Source organism: Paralichthys olivaceus, chromosome 15 (genome assembly GCF_024713975.1).
Source record: "Paralichthys olivaceus isolate ysfri-2021 chromosome 15, ASM2471397v2, whole genome shotgun sequence".
Taxonomy (NCBI): Eukaryota; Metazoa; Chordata; class Actinopteri; order Pleuronectiformes; family Paralichthyidae; genus Paralichthys; species Paralichthys olivaceus.
The window spans coordinates 4111944-4130709 of NC_091107.1; the positions used below are offsets into that span (position 1 = coordinate 4111944).

Genomic DNA, 18766 nt, shown 5'->3' on the forward strand with positions numbered 1-18766 from the left:
AAGCCAAGCTGAAGCCCTTTTATCAGATGACTGTTTCATAATTCCAGAATGAGCTAATCTCCTCATGTAAAAAAAACAAAAAACACACAATCTAGTTCCTTATTCCAAGTTAACGACACAACATCCCCAAACACAACAGCAGCAGTCTGGAGAAATGAAACTACAGTAAGGAACTGACGCTGGAGTTAAATTAAAATGCATTTTATTATTAGTTGAGGGCGAAAAGCAACAGTGGATGTGTACTTCCCCTTCTACAGGTGAGTGAGACACACTACATGGAAATAAAATGTACAACTCCTAACAATCAACAGTGCTGCCCCTCACAAATACACTACAATTCCCAGATCCCTCATTTTACAGTTTTACCATAACAAGAACCCGACAGGCGGATACGGGGGGGGGGAGAGGGGGGGGGGCACTCCTTGGACCACAGCCAGACCTCAGGTAAGAGATCTGAGTCTCCTCAGGACCTGAGACAGATAGCACACAGATCTGGTCACTTTCACAGCAGCTGACATTATGAATTCACACCGTGAGACAACCAGCCGAGGTTCCCGCAACATCACATAATAAGAAAACAGTGCACTCAGAAAGACGGCCCTGTGTCACAGCTCGGTAGATTCACTCTAACACCTTCACACTGATGATGACAGTACATCTGCGGTTCAAACACATGACTCAGACATGGACAAACAAGGCATCTGTCTGTGTAATTAACTGATTCACAGACCACAGCCGTCGTCTAGAGCGAGCGCTACAGCCTGGGCCTTTATTTCTGGTTCTGGTTGGTTCCCTGGCCCCAGTGTGTCAGCTGGACGTCTCAGGTTCTGCAGAGGTCAGGGGTCACGAGGAGGAGTCGTGCCTCGTTCGGTCGGACAGGCAGAGCCTCTCCAGCTGCTGTGCGCGCTCGTTGTGGACAGTCACCAAGTTGCGGTTCTCCTCCGTCAGACGGCGGAACTCCTCCTCGAGACGGGCAATCTCCACGGCAACCTTCTCGTCCTCCACCAGCTCCGACAGCAACTTGCGCCTACGTGGACGAGCGAAACCGAGATTTGAGGAGCAGGTTAAACATTTAAAATGTAGAGACATTCTTAGAAATTTACAGTTAACTGATTGTGTAACATTTGTGTCTTTGTTTTCTATTTCACAATGTGGTAATTGTCCCAGAATGCACTTGGCTGGAGTCTGGGAAACACTCATCACAGGTTTACTTCAGAGTAAAGGCAGATGGTCACACACGTTCATGAGGAAATTACATCTGTCATGTTTCTGGACTGTTGGAGGAAACACCAGAAAACGAAGAACTATGTGAAAACCCCTGTTTGTTTGGTTTTAACAAATTTATGAAATAAGTCAGTGGGACATTTGGTGGTCGGAGTTAAATAAAGTTTTACATCCATGATGATCAGCGCAAGCTGTCTGTTTGTTTTCAGGAAAAACCTGAATCATAACCATGTTGTGAAATGTAAAACAGCTGCAGCGTAGATGTGTGGTTCTCTGTGAGTACAGCTGTCGACAGATTTATCGTTCTCTAGGAGAATAAAAACCTTTTATGATTATGATTTAAGGGCCACAAAATATTCTCGACCAATCACAACCAATCAATTTATTATATTTTACAGACTTCTGTATAATTTAACTCACAGTAAATCACCGACAATTGACAGAATGAAAAGATAAATTAAAGACCTAATTTTTTGATGGAATCTATGTGTCTTCATGTCCAGAATCTACACTCAGTTATTATAGATTTCCAACTACCCAATAAGAATAATTGAATCTGATTCGATATGTATAATCTTATTTATTATCTAATCGTAAACACAAAGACAGGTTGTGTAAGGTTTCATAATCGTTTTCAGCTGTAATTTAGAACAGCTTTTTTTAACCATGAGTTTTGAACTGTGGACACAGTGTGATTTAACGTGAGACTCATTTTCACGGAATTGTTTTTCATCCTCTTTTAGAAACAGCACGTGGGAAGAGATCAACCCAATAAAATACTTAAAAATAAAGAATTTACCCCTAAATCTGATATAATACTAATTTATTTTCAAAGTATTATCATACCAATGGTTCATTTTGTCTTTTTTTTTTTAAACTGTGAAGATCTGAAATAAGTTAACAACAAAATAACACACCACCCACGAGTCACCCACATATCACCAATATGAAACCTCAAGCTCACTCAACTCTTTCACACCAAGTTTATTTCTTGTGTTAAAACGCTGAAAAACATTCAGTTCAATAGCCAAGTCTGAGATTTTGTTTCTATAAATACACTGAGGAGAGTTTTTCTAAACTCAATTATTCCACTTTGACCAACTTTTTAAAACAAACCTATCTGTGTTGTTATTGTTGTTGGTGCAGTAACATTCAGTTTCATGACAGATTTTATGAAAAATATATCATTATGACTTGAAGTTTCTGATGAAGGCTGCATTGTTTTCATGATTGACTCTAAGCTGAGTGGATTTTGTCGGATTTCGTTTTGTCGTCCTTGCAACACATCATGTCTGAAATGTCAGGTTTTTTTTCTGTGTGTTCTCTTCCTCATAAAATACAGGAAGCAAAACTTTCATTGTGTCATGCATGTTACTGTTGTCAGAGGATGACCAACAGAAATAAGAGATATTCACCCTCTATGGAAAAGTTATCAGCGTTCATGAGAAGTTCCTTTTTTAACGGAATAAAAGCAGGTTGTGGTTTTGCCTTCGTTGTGTCTAAACTTTCTGTGCGTATCTAAGTTTGTGTGTGTTTCAGTGGGTCCGGAATTAAGGGGTTGCACAGGTCTGACTCATTGTGTTCTTATCTAAACCCAAGGCTACACTCATCCCATCAGTTGGCCTGCTGTTCTCTTTTTAGGAACTGCCAAGAAGTGTGTGTATGAATGTATGTGTGTGTGTGTGTGTGTGTGTGTGTGTGTGTGTGTGTGTGTGTGTGTGTGTGTGTGTGTGTGTGTGTGTGTGTGTGTGTGTGTGTGTGTGTGTGAGAGAGAGAGAGAGAGAGAGTGTGTGTGTTTGTGTGGTGGTAGGGTAACAGTAAAAGGCTTTGAAAATCCATCTGCTAAGACTACCCACAGCTGCTGAGGACACAGGGGACAGTGTGCACTAAGTGTTTTTTACACACACACACACACACACATGCACACACGTACACACGTACACACACACCAGGTCTCATGCAATCACTGCTAAAATACTTTGAAGGTTTATTTTCAACCACATAAACCCAGTGCCCAGTGTAACCTTCACAACATGTAGACTTCACACAGACTTGAGCTCTAATTGAAACAGATTTATAATAATCTGAAATCCGACTGTTCAATACTCCACCACCAGGGAACTGCTCTCAGCAGCTCATGTGTTTGACGCTATAAAGAGCCAAGTGCCATCTAGTGGACGTTTGCAGCCCTAACGCTTGCATTCAAAGCAAAGGTGGCTTTAATGGGATCCGATCATACGTTAGATTTATTTATTTTCCTTGAATTCGTTTTATCTTATTGTGCCACGTCAGTAACGGACATTTAAGTATCTTATCTAATGACTTGCCTGGACCAACCAGTAGCTATTCATCTCTCCATTATCTATACCGCTTATCCCTCGAGGGTCGTGGGAGGCTGGAGCCAATCCCAGCTGACGTTGGCAGAGAGGTAGGGTTACACACACACACACACACACAAGCGCAATTAAGAGTCGCCAATTAACTCAAGCCTAAACTGTGTTTTTCGATTGTGGGAGGAATCTGAAGTCAGACGAATCACCATCGTCTTTCATTTGTATTTTAACAAAAGGGTCAATAGGACTGAGCGATATAGAAGTGATTTAATTTCGGGTCTTACTTGCGGTCCTCCAGCAGGGACATCTCATGTTTGACCTGGTGGAACTCTCTGGCCATCCTGCAGTGTTCCTTGTACACCTGAACACTTTCTCTCAGAGAGCCACAGGGGGGAACTGGCTGCAAGAGTCAAACAAATGTGGTGTTCGTTTAGATTCATTTCAAACTACTGAGAAAAACTAAACTATAACACAAGCAACATTTACCTTTTAGATAGTATTCTGTATACTCTAACAACAATAATCATTCGTTATTGATTAAACACATATTTGACAGTTTAAACACAAATATTTAATCAACATAAATTGGCACAGATTTCATCTCATACCTTTTATTCAAGAAAAATTGAATTTCTTCAAATCATTAATTTTTTAAAATGTTATTTAAGGGCCAATGATTGTTTGCTTGTTTTTCAAAGAGAACAATGCACTTTAATGAACTTCAGTATAATATACAAGAAGTAAATATGCTGTATTATAGAAAATTGGCTTATTTACAGTAAGGCATAAAATAAAAAAAGAAACAATACAGAATTACAAAAGTGTTTCCCCTGGTTAAAGGTTAACAATCACTTTGGATTTATGGGGATTTTATAATTCATATACAGACAAAATAAATAATTACACAACCAAACTAAGAAATGCTAAATCTATAATCGTAAAGACTCTTTAGCTAATAACTTGAATAACTCTAAACAATTTTGAAAGATGATATATAGTAAAATCAATAAAGTCATGAAATTGTTAATGATTCTATATAATTGCAAATGAACATTTCTTCTCCGTCTGCAGTTTTTCTTAATTGACCTGTTCTCATATTTTAATTAAAAGAAACTTTGTATGTGGCAGCTCCTTCTCCTTTAGAAGAACCGACTGATGTTCATGTGGTTATCTGTGATGTAAGGTAGTGGTCCTGATGCTGGTGCAGATGGTTTGGATATAGCTTCATCCAGCTCTCCTCTCATGTTCTAACATATCCTCATTCCCAGTTATCTAATTTTCAACATTGTATAAAAGTGGTGATCTGTAGACCTCTGTCTTTTATCAGGAGCAGTCAACTATGTCAACACATTTTCTACAAGTACTTTACCGATGAGATTTACTTGTCATCGGACAATAACAGTCCTACTGTCGCAATGTTTACATATACTTAGGCTTTTGACCTGTTTTAAGACTCAACTATTTAACTGTTATATGTCTTGATAAAACATGGTTTAATTAATATTTATCTATCAGTCAACTTATCATGAAAAGAGGTGTTCCGCAAGGTTCGTATTTAAGACCATTGTTGTTCTCACTTTTTTGTAATGACCTCCTAAATTATCAGGATGATAACAAACAGTTAGTGAAGTCAACAGAATATTATATATACAACGTGTTGGATCATTTTATTACTGATGGGACAGTTTACATGACAACTCTTATTTTGCCTTTTTCATTGTCAGGTAATGTTCCTGAAGGTTCTGACAGTGGGTTGAGACATCAATAATCCTAAACTAAAGTCAGCTATAAACAGGAGCTATAAAGCTCACTGCCGAAGCCCTCAGCCAACTTTGCAGTGGGTCTTTCCAAGCAGATCTATTGCTGGTCGTGGCGTTCTGCCACGGAGGAATTTTTGCTGACAAGGGCCATAGAGTACTGTGGAGAGGTGTCATGAGGGGATCCCAAATTCTGTTTCTATATCAAAACAAAGACGGGACACATGGCATCCCGCCGGTTACCAAGGAAAGGTAGAACAGCTTCCACTTGGGGAGGTCATGAAAACTTTTCATCGGGCTGCGAGTTAAATTTCTTTTTCATCTAGATGTTCAGTGATTCTGAAAATCCCCCAAAATATTTTACAACATCGATCAATGACATTTAAAAACGGATTACCTCTCATGTAGTAGTATAAGCTAGTAGAGGCGTAATGTCCGAACTTGAGACTGCTGAGGACAGCGAGTAACACATCTTATTTACATTCATCATATTCACATTCATTACAACTTGTATGAGGCCAATAAATTCTTCATTTCTCTTTAAAAACAGGATTCTCTGTTGCAGACTGGGGTCAGATCATGATGGTGCTTTTGTATACAAGTGTATTTAATGTTACATGGAAACAAAAACCATGTTACCCTTTTCCTTTTTCTAGTAGTACAACGTCTGGCAGCTGTCATTCATTGACCTACTACTGTTCCCACTTGATACTCTAAACCAACATGCACTTTTTGTGACCCTGGCACTGGCTCCCGCTGAAGGATAATTCAATGACAACAATAATAGCCGAGTGAGCACACACAGTGAAAACATTGATTTATGGATTAACTAATCCAGAGCTTCTCCTTATTTAGCAACTCAGCAACACTCTCTGTTTTAATATCATCAACCTTTGACATCAGGATTTTTCCATTTTATATTTTACAGCGAGGTTTATTTTTATTCTAATAATCTAATTTATACAAGTAGGTTTGTAATTAAATGGAAGTTGTTTGTTTGCCTGTGCAGTAAAAAACTTTTTGGGATCACACAGTACATTGCACAACACCACAGAACAGAGCCAGACACGATGTGTAAAATGTCACCGGTATTATTTGCCATCTTCTCTGTATCATGCGCCTCCTCCACATTGTGTAATTCAATGTAATGTGATGCAACTGTTTACCTGTAATCGTTGTTCGAGGTCTGGGAAAGTCTTAGCGAGGTCCTCCACATCTTTTACATCTGTTGAAACAGAACACATGATTTAGTTTGGACGGATTATTTTAAAACAAATCATATTTAGAATGTCATTTCATATATTTTGAATAGACTATTAAACAGATAGATTAGATTAAAACCAATTTATTTAAGCAATCAGGGACAATTAAACTGCAGAAACTCAAAAGTTATGAGTTTAACTGCAACTGTTGAAGGACAATATGAATATGAGTTACAGAATGAAGTTTGTCTTTAATGAAGATATCTTTAGCTGGAAGTTGATTTTCTTATAGAATGCTGATGACAGTCATAAAAGAAGGAATTCATTCCTGTCCACAGTTGTCTGACATCACTTGCTAAATCAACATTCTGCACAACGTCTTCTCAGTGATTTGCTCTAAGCCTTTGATTTACAGCCAAGTGACTTGTTTTACAGGCAGTCACTTTAATGCCTGTCTCCCCCTCATAAAATATCCCAAAATGAAACCCTATAGGGGCCTCTTATATGACACAACAACATAGCAACACAGTGCTGCACTTATAAATGAGCCGTGTCCTCTTGCTGAACGGCAGTAATGAGCTGTCACACTGAAAGACACGCAGGGAGAGAATACTGCGCAGACAGATAAACACAGTGGGCAGAGGCAACAGACACACCAGACGTATGGACAGAAAAGGGTTTCAGACAGACACACTGACAGCCAGACAGACAGAAACAGACAGGTTGTCTGCACCGGCCACCTCCTCGCCAGTAATGCCCCCCCGGGACGCAGAACACGTGGAGAATCCTGGGGTGATGCAACTTTCTAAAAGCAGGAGCATTAGCCGGCCCGCCTGCAGCCATGGGGCCAATTATGATGTAGAATAAATACAGTTCCCAAGCCTCGGATTGACACAGTGTGGGGTTATAACTATGCCCGGCATGAAGTCATAGAGGGACTAGAGGATGAGCCCCAGATGGTGCAACAGGTCTAAGTCTGCCTGCTGAGAACATGGGTCCAGAGAGTCAACAACATGATCGTCTGGGGAATGAAGTTTGACTCTGGAGGTTGGGGTCGCATTGTGCCTGAACTCTTTTTGGAAAAACTAAAATGAGGGATGTCACAAACTGAAGCAGGCCCTCTGCAGTGCATAAGATTTAGCCACATTCAAAATGGAGCACGAAGAGAAACATAAGCAAGATGAAACTAAAGGCTAATTCATGCTCTTCAGAAAGACACAGATGAGACAGACTGAGTGGAGCAATACCATCGAAAAACGTGTCGACGTAAAGGACGCATGTGTGAGCAGGGACATCTCTCTTAAGGCAGCATAAATGAGCCTTAAAGGAAAACCCCTGTGTAGTGAATGAGGATGTTAAAGAGGGATTTAGAAACAAATTAACATCAATATAATTGATTAAGGAATTCAATGAGGAGCGCGTGGAAAATAAAAGCAGAACTTCACTTGTAGCTCAGCGTATATCCGTCCTTCATCTCACTTCCTGGGAGACAGACAAGGGGGATCAAGGATGGGTGGAGCAGGACTGTAAGTGTTAACTGCTTATAAATATAGGCCAGTGTTCTAAAAGCTGAACAGTGAATCAGGCAGCGGGACACTGTTAGTATTAGCGGGGAAACCTGACTCTGTCATTGCAGGGCTGCAGCTGCTGTCCCAGTGCCTGGCCCCACTGCAGTAAAACCACCTATAGGGACCAAGGACCTCTGGGTATGATGAGAGCGTGTGGGACGGCATGAATCATGCATATTTTTTGACTGACCTAATAATTGATTAATCCACGTCAGAGTAACATCTGTGCGATTGCTCGTGACTGTGCACAGCTGCAAAACGTGTGTGTGTGGTTCGTTTTTTAATGTGATGTGGTCCAACAGAAATAGAGGGAGCACCTGTTAGAGCTACAGCACAGGAGAATGAACACAGTTAGCGTGTATGAGGGGAAAGGGGTAGTGGGGGGGGGGGGGGGGGGGGGGTGACTGGTGTGTTTTGGTGGGAAGAATGTCGTGTATGTGTTCGACACATAGTGGAAACATAGAGAGAGCACAGCTTCACTCTGCGTCAGGTGTGACATGATCAATTAATAAGGGACTAAACCTTCCTTGTTTTTGAGATGCAGCGTGTGTGTGTGTGTGTGTGTGTGTGTGTGTGTGTGTGTGTGTGTGTGTGTGTGTGTGTGTGTGTGTGTGTGTGTGTGTTTACCTGACGTCTCATCAAGGCTGAAGGCGATTCTAACTTCAGATTTATCGGGAGACACTCTTCTGGTTGAGGTGATCATTTATCCCTTCATGAGGCCACAGGCACAAAACAGAGCTGTTAGCACAATCAAAGGGATCTCATGAAAACCGGTGATGATGTAGCAACAGCACGATTAGAGGAGAGAGATCAAGAGATCTTCGGTGAAAATTGCTGTTTCCAGCGTCTTCAACGTGATAGTTCTTCTGATTTAGGTGATCGTACGTTTTTGGGTTTGGACATAACAAACGATTTTTCACTTTTTAATCAAAATTTACAGACGAAACTCATCAATCAATGAATAGTGAATCAAATAAAAACAACACACACACACACGTACGCACACACCGTAGTCCTGTCTTGAAGACTTCAGAGGACATTACATTGAGACTTACTGTAACCATAACCTAAACTAAACCTAACTCTTACCCTAACTTTAACTTAAAACTAAATTAACCAAACCTAACCTTGAACTCAAGTCCCCCTTTACGTGACTGTGTACACACACAGCAGTTCCATCATGCACTTGGAGTTGCAGGGGGATTAAATAATTAGGGAGCTTTGACAGACTGGCTCTGGGGTCTGGATTCTGGACGCCTCTCTTCCAGTAAAGGTACAAGCTTTTTATATCAGGGCATTTGTCTGCTTTAACCCTGGTAAACCCTCCGTCTCACACAGCAGACCTCAGTGACCTTCCACACCAGCAAACACACACTTTCCTTATTGTTGATGTTGGAAAAAACGTTAAAATATGAGTTTATGAAGCTGTACTGACTTAACAAAGTGTGTTGTAACAACATAAAGTATACTATCAAAGTGAAAGAGAATAATAGTGCTCAGAGAGTAAGCATATAATTCACATTATGATGGAGAGTGTTCCATCCAGTGCACACATGGATGAGAAGGACCCATTTGGCCCAACAGGTCACTGTTACCTGAAGCAGCTGTGAACCCGGACCAGGAAATTCAGAGTAGTTTTGAACCATGAAGCAGTTTTACGTCCTCAGTGTTGTTGTTTGATTCCCAGTGGAACCACTTCAGAAAAAAAAAGTCTCTCGGTCGTTGTGCCTTTACGCAAATCCAGCACAAGTTTGTCGTCCAGGAGCTGACCTCCACTCCCCCGTGGAGACCCCAACTCTACTGTTCTGTGTTCAGAAGTGTTCCCACCGTTAAGTTAAAGCGTCCAACACACTGGTGTCACTCAGGGGGGACACTCCAGCAGCTCAGGTTTTGCTCTCCAGACGGACTGGTGCAGCCACGCGGCGAGAGGCAACACAACAGGGCGCAGGCGGTGGAGGAATGCCGTCCGCTGTTCCCCTGCGGCGGCCCGGCTCCAATTAAATGTCTCAGATGACATGACTTTAGCCCGCAAACATGCCCATCGCTCCGGCACAGGATTTGCAATAGCTGTGCAATGAGGCAGTTGCTCAGAATGAACGTCTCACACCATAATAGCTCTGGAGGAAGAAAATAGATAACTCAGTGTGTGTGTGTGTGTCTTGTTGGGCAGGTGACACAGTGGTAAAGTGGGACTACTCCACTGAATTCACATGGAAGTTAATGTAAATATATTAATCAGCAAAAGAACATGCACACTGCAGCCTCTCCACACATGCATGACCCCCTGCAAGGTTTCCCTTTAACATGTGTACATCAAAGCTTGCAGTTTAAATATACATAATACACTATATTACTTACAATTTATAGCCGACCAGTAAAAATATGTGCCTCAAACTGCAATGCAGTGGCTACACTGTGAATTGTCAAGTTTTTTTTTACATCAGTAGAATTTCAAAACAGCAAATTTCTCCATGGTTGGGGCGAATAAAGGATTCTTTTATCTTTTTATCTTATTGTTTGTGGGTTGGAACAACAAATCTCAAAGTGCTTAATCTAAATAAAGCATATTAACTTTGCTTTTTGGTATTTTACTTTTCTAACCCTAACCCCAGATACCTGGTTCTTATTGGAGAGCATTTCAACCCATGTCCAATTAAACCATCAAAATGTTCACATAATCTCAATTTGAAAACTGGCCTCAAAACGCTGCCTTCCATCTCTGTTTATGAGCTGAGATGAATGTTTATGAGCAGTGTTTATAATGGGCCTCCACTGCATCATAATGATGCTAAACTGACCTTAAGCCTGCGAGGATGGTTTTAAAAGAAAGAGAAGCGTCGTAAATCAGGACCCTGCATGTCTGAGTTACTGCTCAGGGTTGTTTTTTATGTTCTGATTTACTGCTGGGATCTGCTGCTTCATATCCATGAGGCCACTTCACCTGCGCGCCAGCAGATGACAGCATTCCCCTTGAATTATTTACTGCCGGGCTCTCAGGTGGCAGGAGAAGAAGGGGAGAAAGAGAAACACAGAGAGAGAGAGAAATAAATTACACTCTGCACTTCCAAGAGTCCTCCTCCTCCTCGTTTGTCTTCATTGACAGGCTGTTGACACAGACCTGGCTTATCAGCCCCAGAGAGACTGTTCATCTCATTGTGATGGATGGGACACACTCAAATGTCTGCCACTCTTTAATGCTGGAGTCATAGTCTGGATTTGATTCCTCTGTGCTCGTATTTACAGTTGAGAGACGTGAACAGGACTTGAAAGGTCTGAGGGATTTACCTGTGACGTCTGAGATGCACGGAGAGGAATTCTACTGATTCCACAAAGAAACGTTCAGATGTTTTCTACTGCACGATGTATTTCTGATGCGGCTGGGTTTGTGCAACAAGGTGGTCAGAATCTATCCCGTCTAAATTTAGCTCTTCACTGCTTTCCTGACCTTTCGTCCACATCAGTAATGCTCCATTTTAGCAGAGTAAAGATGTCAACAACAGACTCCCTCAGCTGCCGCTCATCTTCTCTGGATTCTTCCTCGTCAACCTTCTTTTTCTCCATCTCCTCCAGAAGTGAATAAGTATGGATCATAGCCTCTGATCTTCTTACCGGCGGAGAGCAAACAGACAGATGCCACTATCCCTTTATCTCTGCCCACTTCTCCTTCACCTCCGCCAAGGTTGCAGACTCCTGTGTTTCGAGAAAACTGAGACAGATGAATCACACAAGGACGTGAACATAGGTGAAGACAAATATAGTTCTGCAGCAGCGTGGTGCTCAGGTGAGGTCCTCTCAGGTTAGGAAGAAGCTGAGAGTCCTGCTCGGCTGTGCAGGAAGCCAAGGTCGAGTTGTAATCCATGGCCTCATTCATGACGGATTAGATAATGATAAAAAAAAAAAGAAAATACTGCCTTTGGTTTTGATTAAGAATTATGGGGTTAGGAGATTAGAGACAACCAAACGCTATTACATGGGACTGAGCCCAATCCCAGAATTAATCTGAATACCAAAAAGAGAAAACTCATTACACAAGGAGATTAAGAAAAGCTTGGTCCAATTCTCTCAGGATGCACACAAACCGCTGCGCACAATCCACCGGGAGAAATGTCACAACCAAACCTATGACTCCAGACATTTAGAAAGTATTTACATGTTTTATTGCTCGTCCCCGTTTGAAATGTCACTGCGTGAGCCGGTAAGAGAAAAGAATCAGAGGTCAGGTACATTATTGATGATTCGTATCACGATCTGATGTTTAAGGTGCTTCATTGACATTTAGTTTGCTTTCTCTTTCTCTCTACAGTTTACAGATACCAGTTTCTGATGAGATTAACTCACCACGAAACTCAGGGAGGGACCAGTAACGGATCTAGGATTTTTCTGAATCAGGGGCCATAAAGGGGGCCACAAATTACACAGTCATTCCTGGTTTATGTTGGCATTGTAGCTTTGAGCGAAGCCACACATCATTTAGTTTATTGCTAAAATTAATTCCAGCTCATTGTGAACCTCAAAAAAGCTTAAAAAATGTAAATGATTAACAAATGTTATATCTGTCGTTAAAGAAGGTGACCACTGATCGGACAGGGGTGCTTCAGGGGCCTTTTAGATTTCAGCTGGGGCCAGTGCCTCTTAGCTTGGAACCTCCCCTGAGAAGTAACCATTACATTTTGGTTTTAAATCCAGATCCGGAATTTTCTTTCTTGCACTCTTGCAAAAATGTTCAGACTCATTTAGGGAACCGATATCTCTGAGTGTATGGAGTTCAGTGCAGCTTGATTTAATGTAAGGGCACAGACGGGCCTTTGAGACAGCATGCACTTTACTTGGTGCCAAAAATGTGACTTGGCTTCAAAATGCTTTCCCAAAAGGAACACATGCTCCACGTCCAGTCCACTGACGGGGCAAGTGAAGACTCGAGGGATAAAAAGGAGGAGAGGATCCCAGAGAGTGATGAGATGATGAGGAGGAGAAGAGATTACACAAGTTGGGTAAGAGGTGGTAGAGTGTCAGCGAGCGTCTTACGCTCTTGATTTCATTATTTTCCCTTGAGGTCAGGTTCAGTGGACAAAAACAAACCTGGGGAAAATGAAGGCAAACTTTACTACTTTACTGAACACAGTGGATCTGATGTCAATGAAAACATTAACGTCGTTACAACCGTTCGCTTGTTTTGCTGGAAGCTGATGTCAACTTGATGTGTTTGTGGGCGCTGGAGCGTCAGAGCTGATTGTTCTGCTGCAGGTCCTGATGAGTGGCGTTCACTTCAGAGCATCGTGTGTGTGTGTGTGTGTGTGTGAGAGTGAGTCAGACGGCGATGATTGCCATCGATGCTTTTTGCATTCCTGCAGCACACAGCTAATTGTGCCGAGAGCGTTTTCATTCCTCCTTCTGATTACTTGCGCCACAGAGGTGAAAGTGCTGCACACGCCGCTGTCAGATGAAAGAGGCTCGTGGTTTAAATGTGTTTGTTTGAGATTGAGTTTAAAACTCAGCCAAACAAGTTCAATTAAGTTTTCATCTAAATCTTAAAGTTTCTTATGGATATGAAAACCTTACTTTCCTCTGGCTTCCTCTCCCACAGTGAATCCAATTAAAAGACGAACATATAACCACCTCCGCACTCCCTCCTGCAGGCCCCCCCCCCCCTCCTCTGGTGCCAACCTCCTGTCAGCTCCACTCAGGACCAAGCACCAGACCCGGGGCAAAAGAGCTTCGTCCTTAGCTGCCAACAGAGCTCCTTGTGGAACTGTCTCCCCAAACACCGACCTGTCATCAGTCCCTTTAACATTGTGAGACGTGGCGTTTTACAGCATTTTCATTGATTTCATGGAGCTTGATGAAAACATTCAGGCACGTTTACGGGAACGATATCTTTGAATGTGGGACGTTTGGGGCAGATCCAAATAAAAATCAGGATCTGGGGAATTTAAATGTGGTTTCATAAGGAGACTGCGGGGCCTTGTTTGTCTGCTATTAGCAGGATCACACAAAAATGGATTTCCACAAAACCTGGTGGAAGGATGCGGTGTGAGTCAGGGAGGAACACGTTAAATATGGCTGCAGGGGCAGATGCAGGATTTTGGGTTTCTTTATCATTCGGAGATGGGGCATATCTGGACATTTTAATCAATTAACGAAGTAATAATTCATGGAGCAAGATAAAAATAATCCAGCATGTTGAGTGGACTGATATCTATGAGTCAGTGAAATTTGTGTTTTGGGCCTCATAGGTTTGTGCTCTCCTGAGTGTTAGTTTAACACTGTGCGTTATATTTCTAGTTATATGTTTTTCTCTATTTTTAGTCATTGTTCAAAGCTTGAATGAATGGTTGTGTTATTGTGATTAGTTATTAGATGACTTCACCGAGCATGTGTTGTATTTACTGTTCATAATTCATCATAATCATAATCTGCTTTAAATCTGCAGGCACGTTGTTAAACATCCAAGAGATGAAAAACTCAGGCTTTCAAACTCAAAAACAGCAAACAGGAAAAAAATAATGAGTGGGAACGAGGAAATTGTGTTTTTTCTTTGACATCCTGAGAATTTTAAATGAAGTATTTCTTATTTTTTCATTTCCGTCTTCATGTGTCATCCTTTTTCTGAGCGCTTTATTTCTTGATCACAAGCTTTTATATGCAGCTGTGTGTGTGTGTGTGTGGTTTGATGCCTGTGATGCTGGCGTTTGAAGTTTATAAAACAGCAGTCGTGTTCCTCACTGTCCTTAGACGTCCTTATCATTTTTTTCCACTGGCCAGAGTTTGGCCAGAGAGGACTCGCCTCCAAGCTACTTTTTTACCTGCCAGAGAACAAACGCACAACACACACACACACACACACACACACACACACACACACACACACACCACTGACTATAAACAACAATAAAAAAACTGGTCGTGTTTTAAAAAAAAATGCAAAAATCGCTTTACTCTGAAAAGCAGTGAAGTTGTGTTACATTTACACGGTGGGAGTGTCGATAGAGTTTGCAGATTGAACTCTGCAAACTGTTCAGGACAGGGAACGACAGTCAGGTGGGAACAGTAATGGTTTTTACAATTAGAGAGAGAGTGAGAGAGAGAGAGATAGCTCACTCTCCGAGTCATCAGCTGTTTTAACAAGTTGATACGAGGCTGAGACGTCGTCACGGCAGTATAATGTACAATCCATTCACATTCAGTATAAACACGGGGGTGATGAGGGAACAACTTCACGTCAGCCAGTGGGCCACAAACAAAGAGATCAAACAGTCTCTGATCTGAGTTCCACTCGTTTTTTGGTTCCAAGGCTCAATTGCTGGAGTCACGTCTCGCTGCGTCCCTCTGCGACGTGCGTTTGGGTTGACAGATGACGCACACTGACCTCACTCCGCTGCGGGGTCGCGACCTCCTCCGGACGCCTTTGTAACACTGCAGCGAGATTCCCAGCTCCTCCATCACAGCGCTAAAGGACACACACTGACAAAGACAAGCAGGGGAAGGCCTGGGTGAAGGTTTCGACTAAAATCATTATGACTTCTATGAAATATAAGTCATAGCATTAAGGGGAAACTACGCTAATTTAGTTCTAATTCTGAGATAATTAGATTTGATTTCAGCGTTGCCTGCAGCTGAATGTGAGCAGTCAGTCAGCGCTGTGAAGGTCTGACCAGAAAAACACCACAATAGACGAGAGTTGTAAAAGACACGGAAACTCTGTTGTCTCATAATGAAATCCAATTACACAGACAAAAGATGAAGGACATGTCTCTGTTGTGCAAAATCCTAATGCAGGGAGTCTGGAATTCATAATATGGTAATTATTTTCAATTAACAAAGAGGCCCTCAGGCTTATTTGATTCTGCACAATAATAAATGACATTGAACTCATCAGTCTTCATATTTATTTTGTTCCCCTCCGAACAGTGAGCTCACTAAAGTGTATTTTTCATTTGCAGCACAGAGGTGTCCCGTTTTTATCTGTTGGTCTTTGCATCCAAGGACCAGAGAAGGTCTCTGTCTTTCATCCTCAGGCTTCGCCTCAGGCTTCTCGAATGAATGTGGCTTCCTGCGGGTTTTCCCACAAACACCAGCAATCACTCGGTATCAGCAGAGAGCCATACCTCGAATCCTACCACATTAAAGACTCACACCTTGAAGACCGAGGGAGAAGCAAAAACCAAAGATTAAATTCCTATTTTTTTTTTTTTTTTTCGTTGGGGGTTTTTTGTTTGTTTGTGGACTCGGTAGAAGACTGTAAACCTAAACCAGATTTAACAAACAGGAGCTAAATGAAGCCTGAACTTTTCATTAACTTCGCCAGGGAGGTCATGTTTTTACTATTGTTTGTTGGTTAATATGTTTAGAAGGAATAAACAAAAGCTACTTGGTGGAAGGATGTGGGATGATGGTAACATTTTGGAGCAGGTCCAGATAAGGCGGCTGATCCAGGATTTCTTTTTCACTTTCTTTGTGGTTTTTTTCAGCATTTTGAGAGAAATAAGGCTCGTTTACAGAACGGATGCAAATTACATTCTGGATCTAGTGAATTTAAATGTGCTTTCATTAGGGGATCGTTGGGCCTTGGCGGATGTGTGCCGACCTTCTAATTAATTTACTTTTTTAATAACAAACCTAATTATCTTGCAGTCCAATTGTTGTTTTTGCTCATTAATTAATTAATTAATGTATTGTTTAAAGGTATCCTATTTATTTGGCTCCAGGATTGATGGATGGTTGGACATCATTTTTATTTCTTTAGTATTGTGTTGTGTGCACTGATTTATATCATTTAATGGCAGTAGTATAAAACACTCCTCTTTGTTTTATTTGATGTTTGGTTTAACCTCAGCAGGAGACAGATTTTAAGTCTAGATGACAAATTCCTCAAGGACCTTCAGAGACAGAGTCTGACCTGCATTCACTCGTAGTCACTTATGAAATGATAACTTTCCTCTTGGCTTTGGATCTGTGTCGGGGGACGCATTAACTCAACAGATTGTTCCATCACTCTTATCCAAATTTCAGCCAACCAAACCATTCTAGCAAAGAGAGTAATGAGGAGGAAAATATTCAAATAACTTTTCCTATCTTTTGATTTCCCAGAAGGCGTTCAAAGTCAGCTTCTGAAGTGTACACAAACGCCTGCTGAGACTGGAATGAATGAGGCAAAACTTCAGGGCTTGCATTAGAAGGCTACTTATCCAGAGCAAGCAAAAAAAAGAAAAACAGCTTAACGCCAGGGGAGCAGTGCAGAGCTCTCCACCCGTTATATGAACTGAAAAAACACTTTTTTTAAACTGGAATGATTTTGAGATCAAAATAAAACAAACAAGTGTTTAAGAGTAGCTGCCATCATCTTTCCGAATGCACTGGGTGCTTCCCAGAATATCAGTCAATATGTTTATGCTACTATATTTATCATTATTATGGTTTTTCAGCAAATGTAAAACATGTACAAAGTTAAAAAGTGAAAAAAGAGGAAGAAACAAATCAAAATGATGAGCCTGAGGAGAATATGTCTCCTTTCATACTATCAGATAAAGAAGTGTTACCTCAATATCACAGGAGCTTCAGGATGGGTGTAATGGTCCAAAACCAAAAGAAACCACAACTGTGTTTAACCACATGAAACAGACATTTTGCAGGGAGACAATGTGGGCACCAGGGCGGCGATTGAAGGTAAAGCGGTAATGATGGGTGGGATTGGCTGAGACAGGTGCAGGTACTGTACAGGGTGTTATTTTCAACAGGGGCACAGAGAGAAGGACACCTGGTTACAAACCTATCGTCTAGAGAGTGTATGTGCTGCTAATGTGCTGCCACGGCTACTCTGTGTCATCGCCCAGCAGCCTGCCGCTCTCCAAATCGGTAGATAAAGAGGTGCCGGAGGAGGCGGTGGACCCACGTCGCTGAAACTGACGGGACTGCACCCCGTAAAAGAAACAAAAGGCCTGGTGGTAGCGTGCAGAGAAACAGGGGATGGAGAAAAAAAAACACAAAAGAGATGAATAAAGAAAGAAAAGACAGCGTACAAGACAAAAATAAAGCAAAGCCAAAGAAATTGGAAGAAAAGTGTAGATTTAACCAAATAACAATCTCGAGCTTCCTCAAAACCCTTAATCCACTCTTCTGTCACCATCGCTCGGCCGGCGCAGCGGTTCCTCATCCCTCACTCACCTCCTCTATGTCTGCGTTCCTGCGGGCCTTGTAGATGAACTCTCCGATGGCCACGAACACAGAGAGAACCAGACCAGCGGCCAGCACGATGAAGATGCCGCCGATGTTTTCCACGCCCAGAGCGTTGGCCTCCTTGTTGTCCTCCTCGGGACAGCCGTTACCTCGCCACCACTTCTCCTTCATCATGTGCAGCTTCCCTTCCTCCTGCAGCTGAAGGATGGCGATGGTCACTTTGTCCCTGTATGGAGAACCTGGAGAGGAAGAAGGCAATTAGTGTGATGTCATTAGTGATAAAGACCCTTAAACAGCCATTAATACATATAGAATGGAAGTCTTTCTGATGAATGTGTTGACAGTACTTTTGAGAAGCATGAGCATCTTCTCAATTTGATATTTTTGCCCGTTCTGTGGAAAAACATCCGGTAAAATGAACCAAACAGTCATGAAGTCATTGGAGGGACTGTTCCTAAGACCCAGTAATACCATCACTGGACTCCTCGTCCAAACATTGGTCTTTTTCC

General features: G+C 41.8%; 2 protein-coding genes and 1 long non-coding RNA gene across 8 annotated transcripts in view; 1 reads left to right on the forward strand and 2 right to left on the reverse strand.

Annotated features, from left to right (window-relative positions):
- Positions 1-185: 185 nt before the first annotated feature.
- On the reverse strand, positions 186-10454 carry map3k7cl (map3k7 C-terminal like). Of its 2 annotated transcripts, none has more exons than XM_069510467.1 (5): positions 9680-10454; positions 8712-8822; positions 6481-6539; positions 3842-3957; positions 186-1027 (listed from the first exon to the last, which is right to left on the reverse strand). In XM_069510467.1, the coding sequence occupies exons 2-5, from the start codon at positions 8785-8787 to the stop codon at positions 844-846; spliced, it is 435 nt and encodes a 144-aa protein (XP_069366568.1). In that variant the 5' UTR covers positions 8788-8822; positions 9680-10454; the 3' UTR covers positions 186-843. The 2 variants fall into 2 exon arrangements, with proteins under 2 accessions (XP_069366568.1, XP_069366567.1); XM_069510466.1 differs by having other exon boundaries at positions 8712-8793; positions 9680-10447.
- On the forward strand, positions 712-1405 carry LOC138404914 (uncharacterized). Its single transcript, XR_011238655.1, has 2 exons — positions 712-1063; positions 1168-1405. It is a non-coding gene; the product is annotated as an uncharacterized lncRNA (long non-coding RNA).
- A 4531-nt stretch (positions 10455-14985) lies between the features above and the next one.
- grik1a (glutamate receptor, ionotropic, kainate 1a) overlaps positions 14986-18766 on the reverse strand; it is a 31161-nt gene continuing 27380 nt past the window's right edge. For 3 of the 5 annotated variants that reach the window (XM_020097402.2, XM_069510462.1, XM_069510464.1), the window contains 2 exons: positions 18246-18496; positions 14986-15545 (listed from right to left, as the gene is read on the reverse strand). In XM_020097402.2, the coding sequence (XP_019952961.1) occupies positions 15378-15545; positions 18246-18496 (419 nt within the window). In that variant the 3' untranslated portion in view covers positions 14986-15377. Of the gene's footprint in view, positions 15546-17850; positions 18020-18245; positions 18497-18766 lie in introns of all 5 variants that reach the window. The other 2 variants (XM_069510465.1, XM_069510463.1) reach the window with 1 other exon arrangement.

Bases quoted from the DNA above. Each gene is read 5' to 3' on its own strand.
- map3k7cl (XM_069510467.1), bottom strand. From the start codon at position 8,787: ATGATCACCTCAACCAGAAGAGTGTCTCCCGATAAATCTGAAGTTAGA. The intron at 3,958-6,480 runs GTAAACAGTTGC...TGACTCTTGCAG, and splicing joins ACCTCGAACAACGATTACAG to CCAGTTCCCCCCTGTGGCTC. The intron at 1,028-3,841 runs GTAAGACCCGAA...TCGTCCACGTAG, and splicing joins TCCCTGCTGGAGGACCGCAA to GCGCAAGTTGCTGTCGGAGC.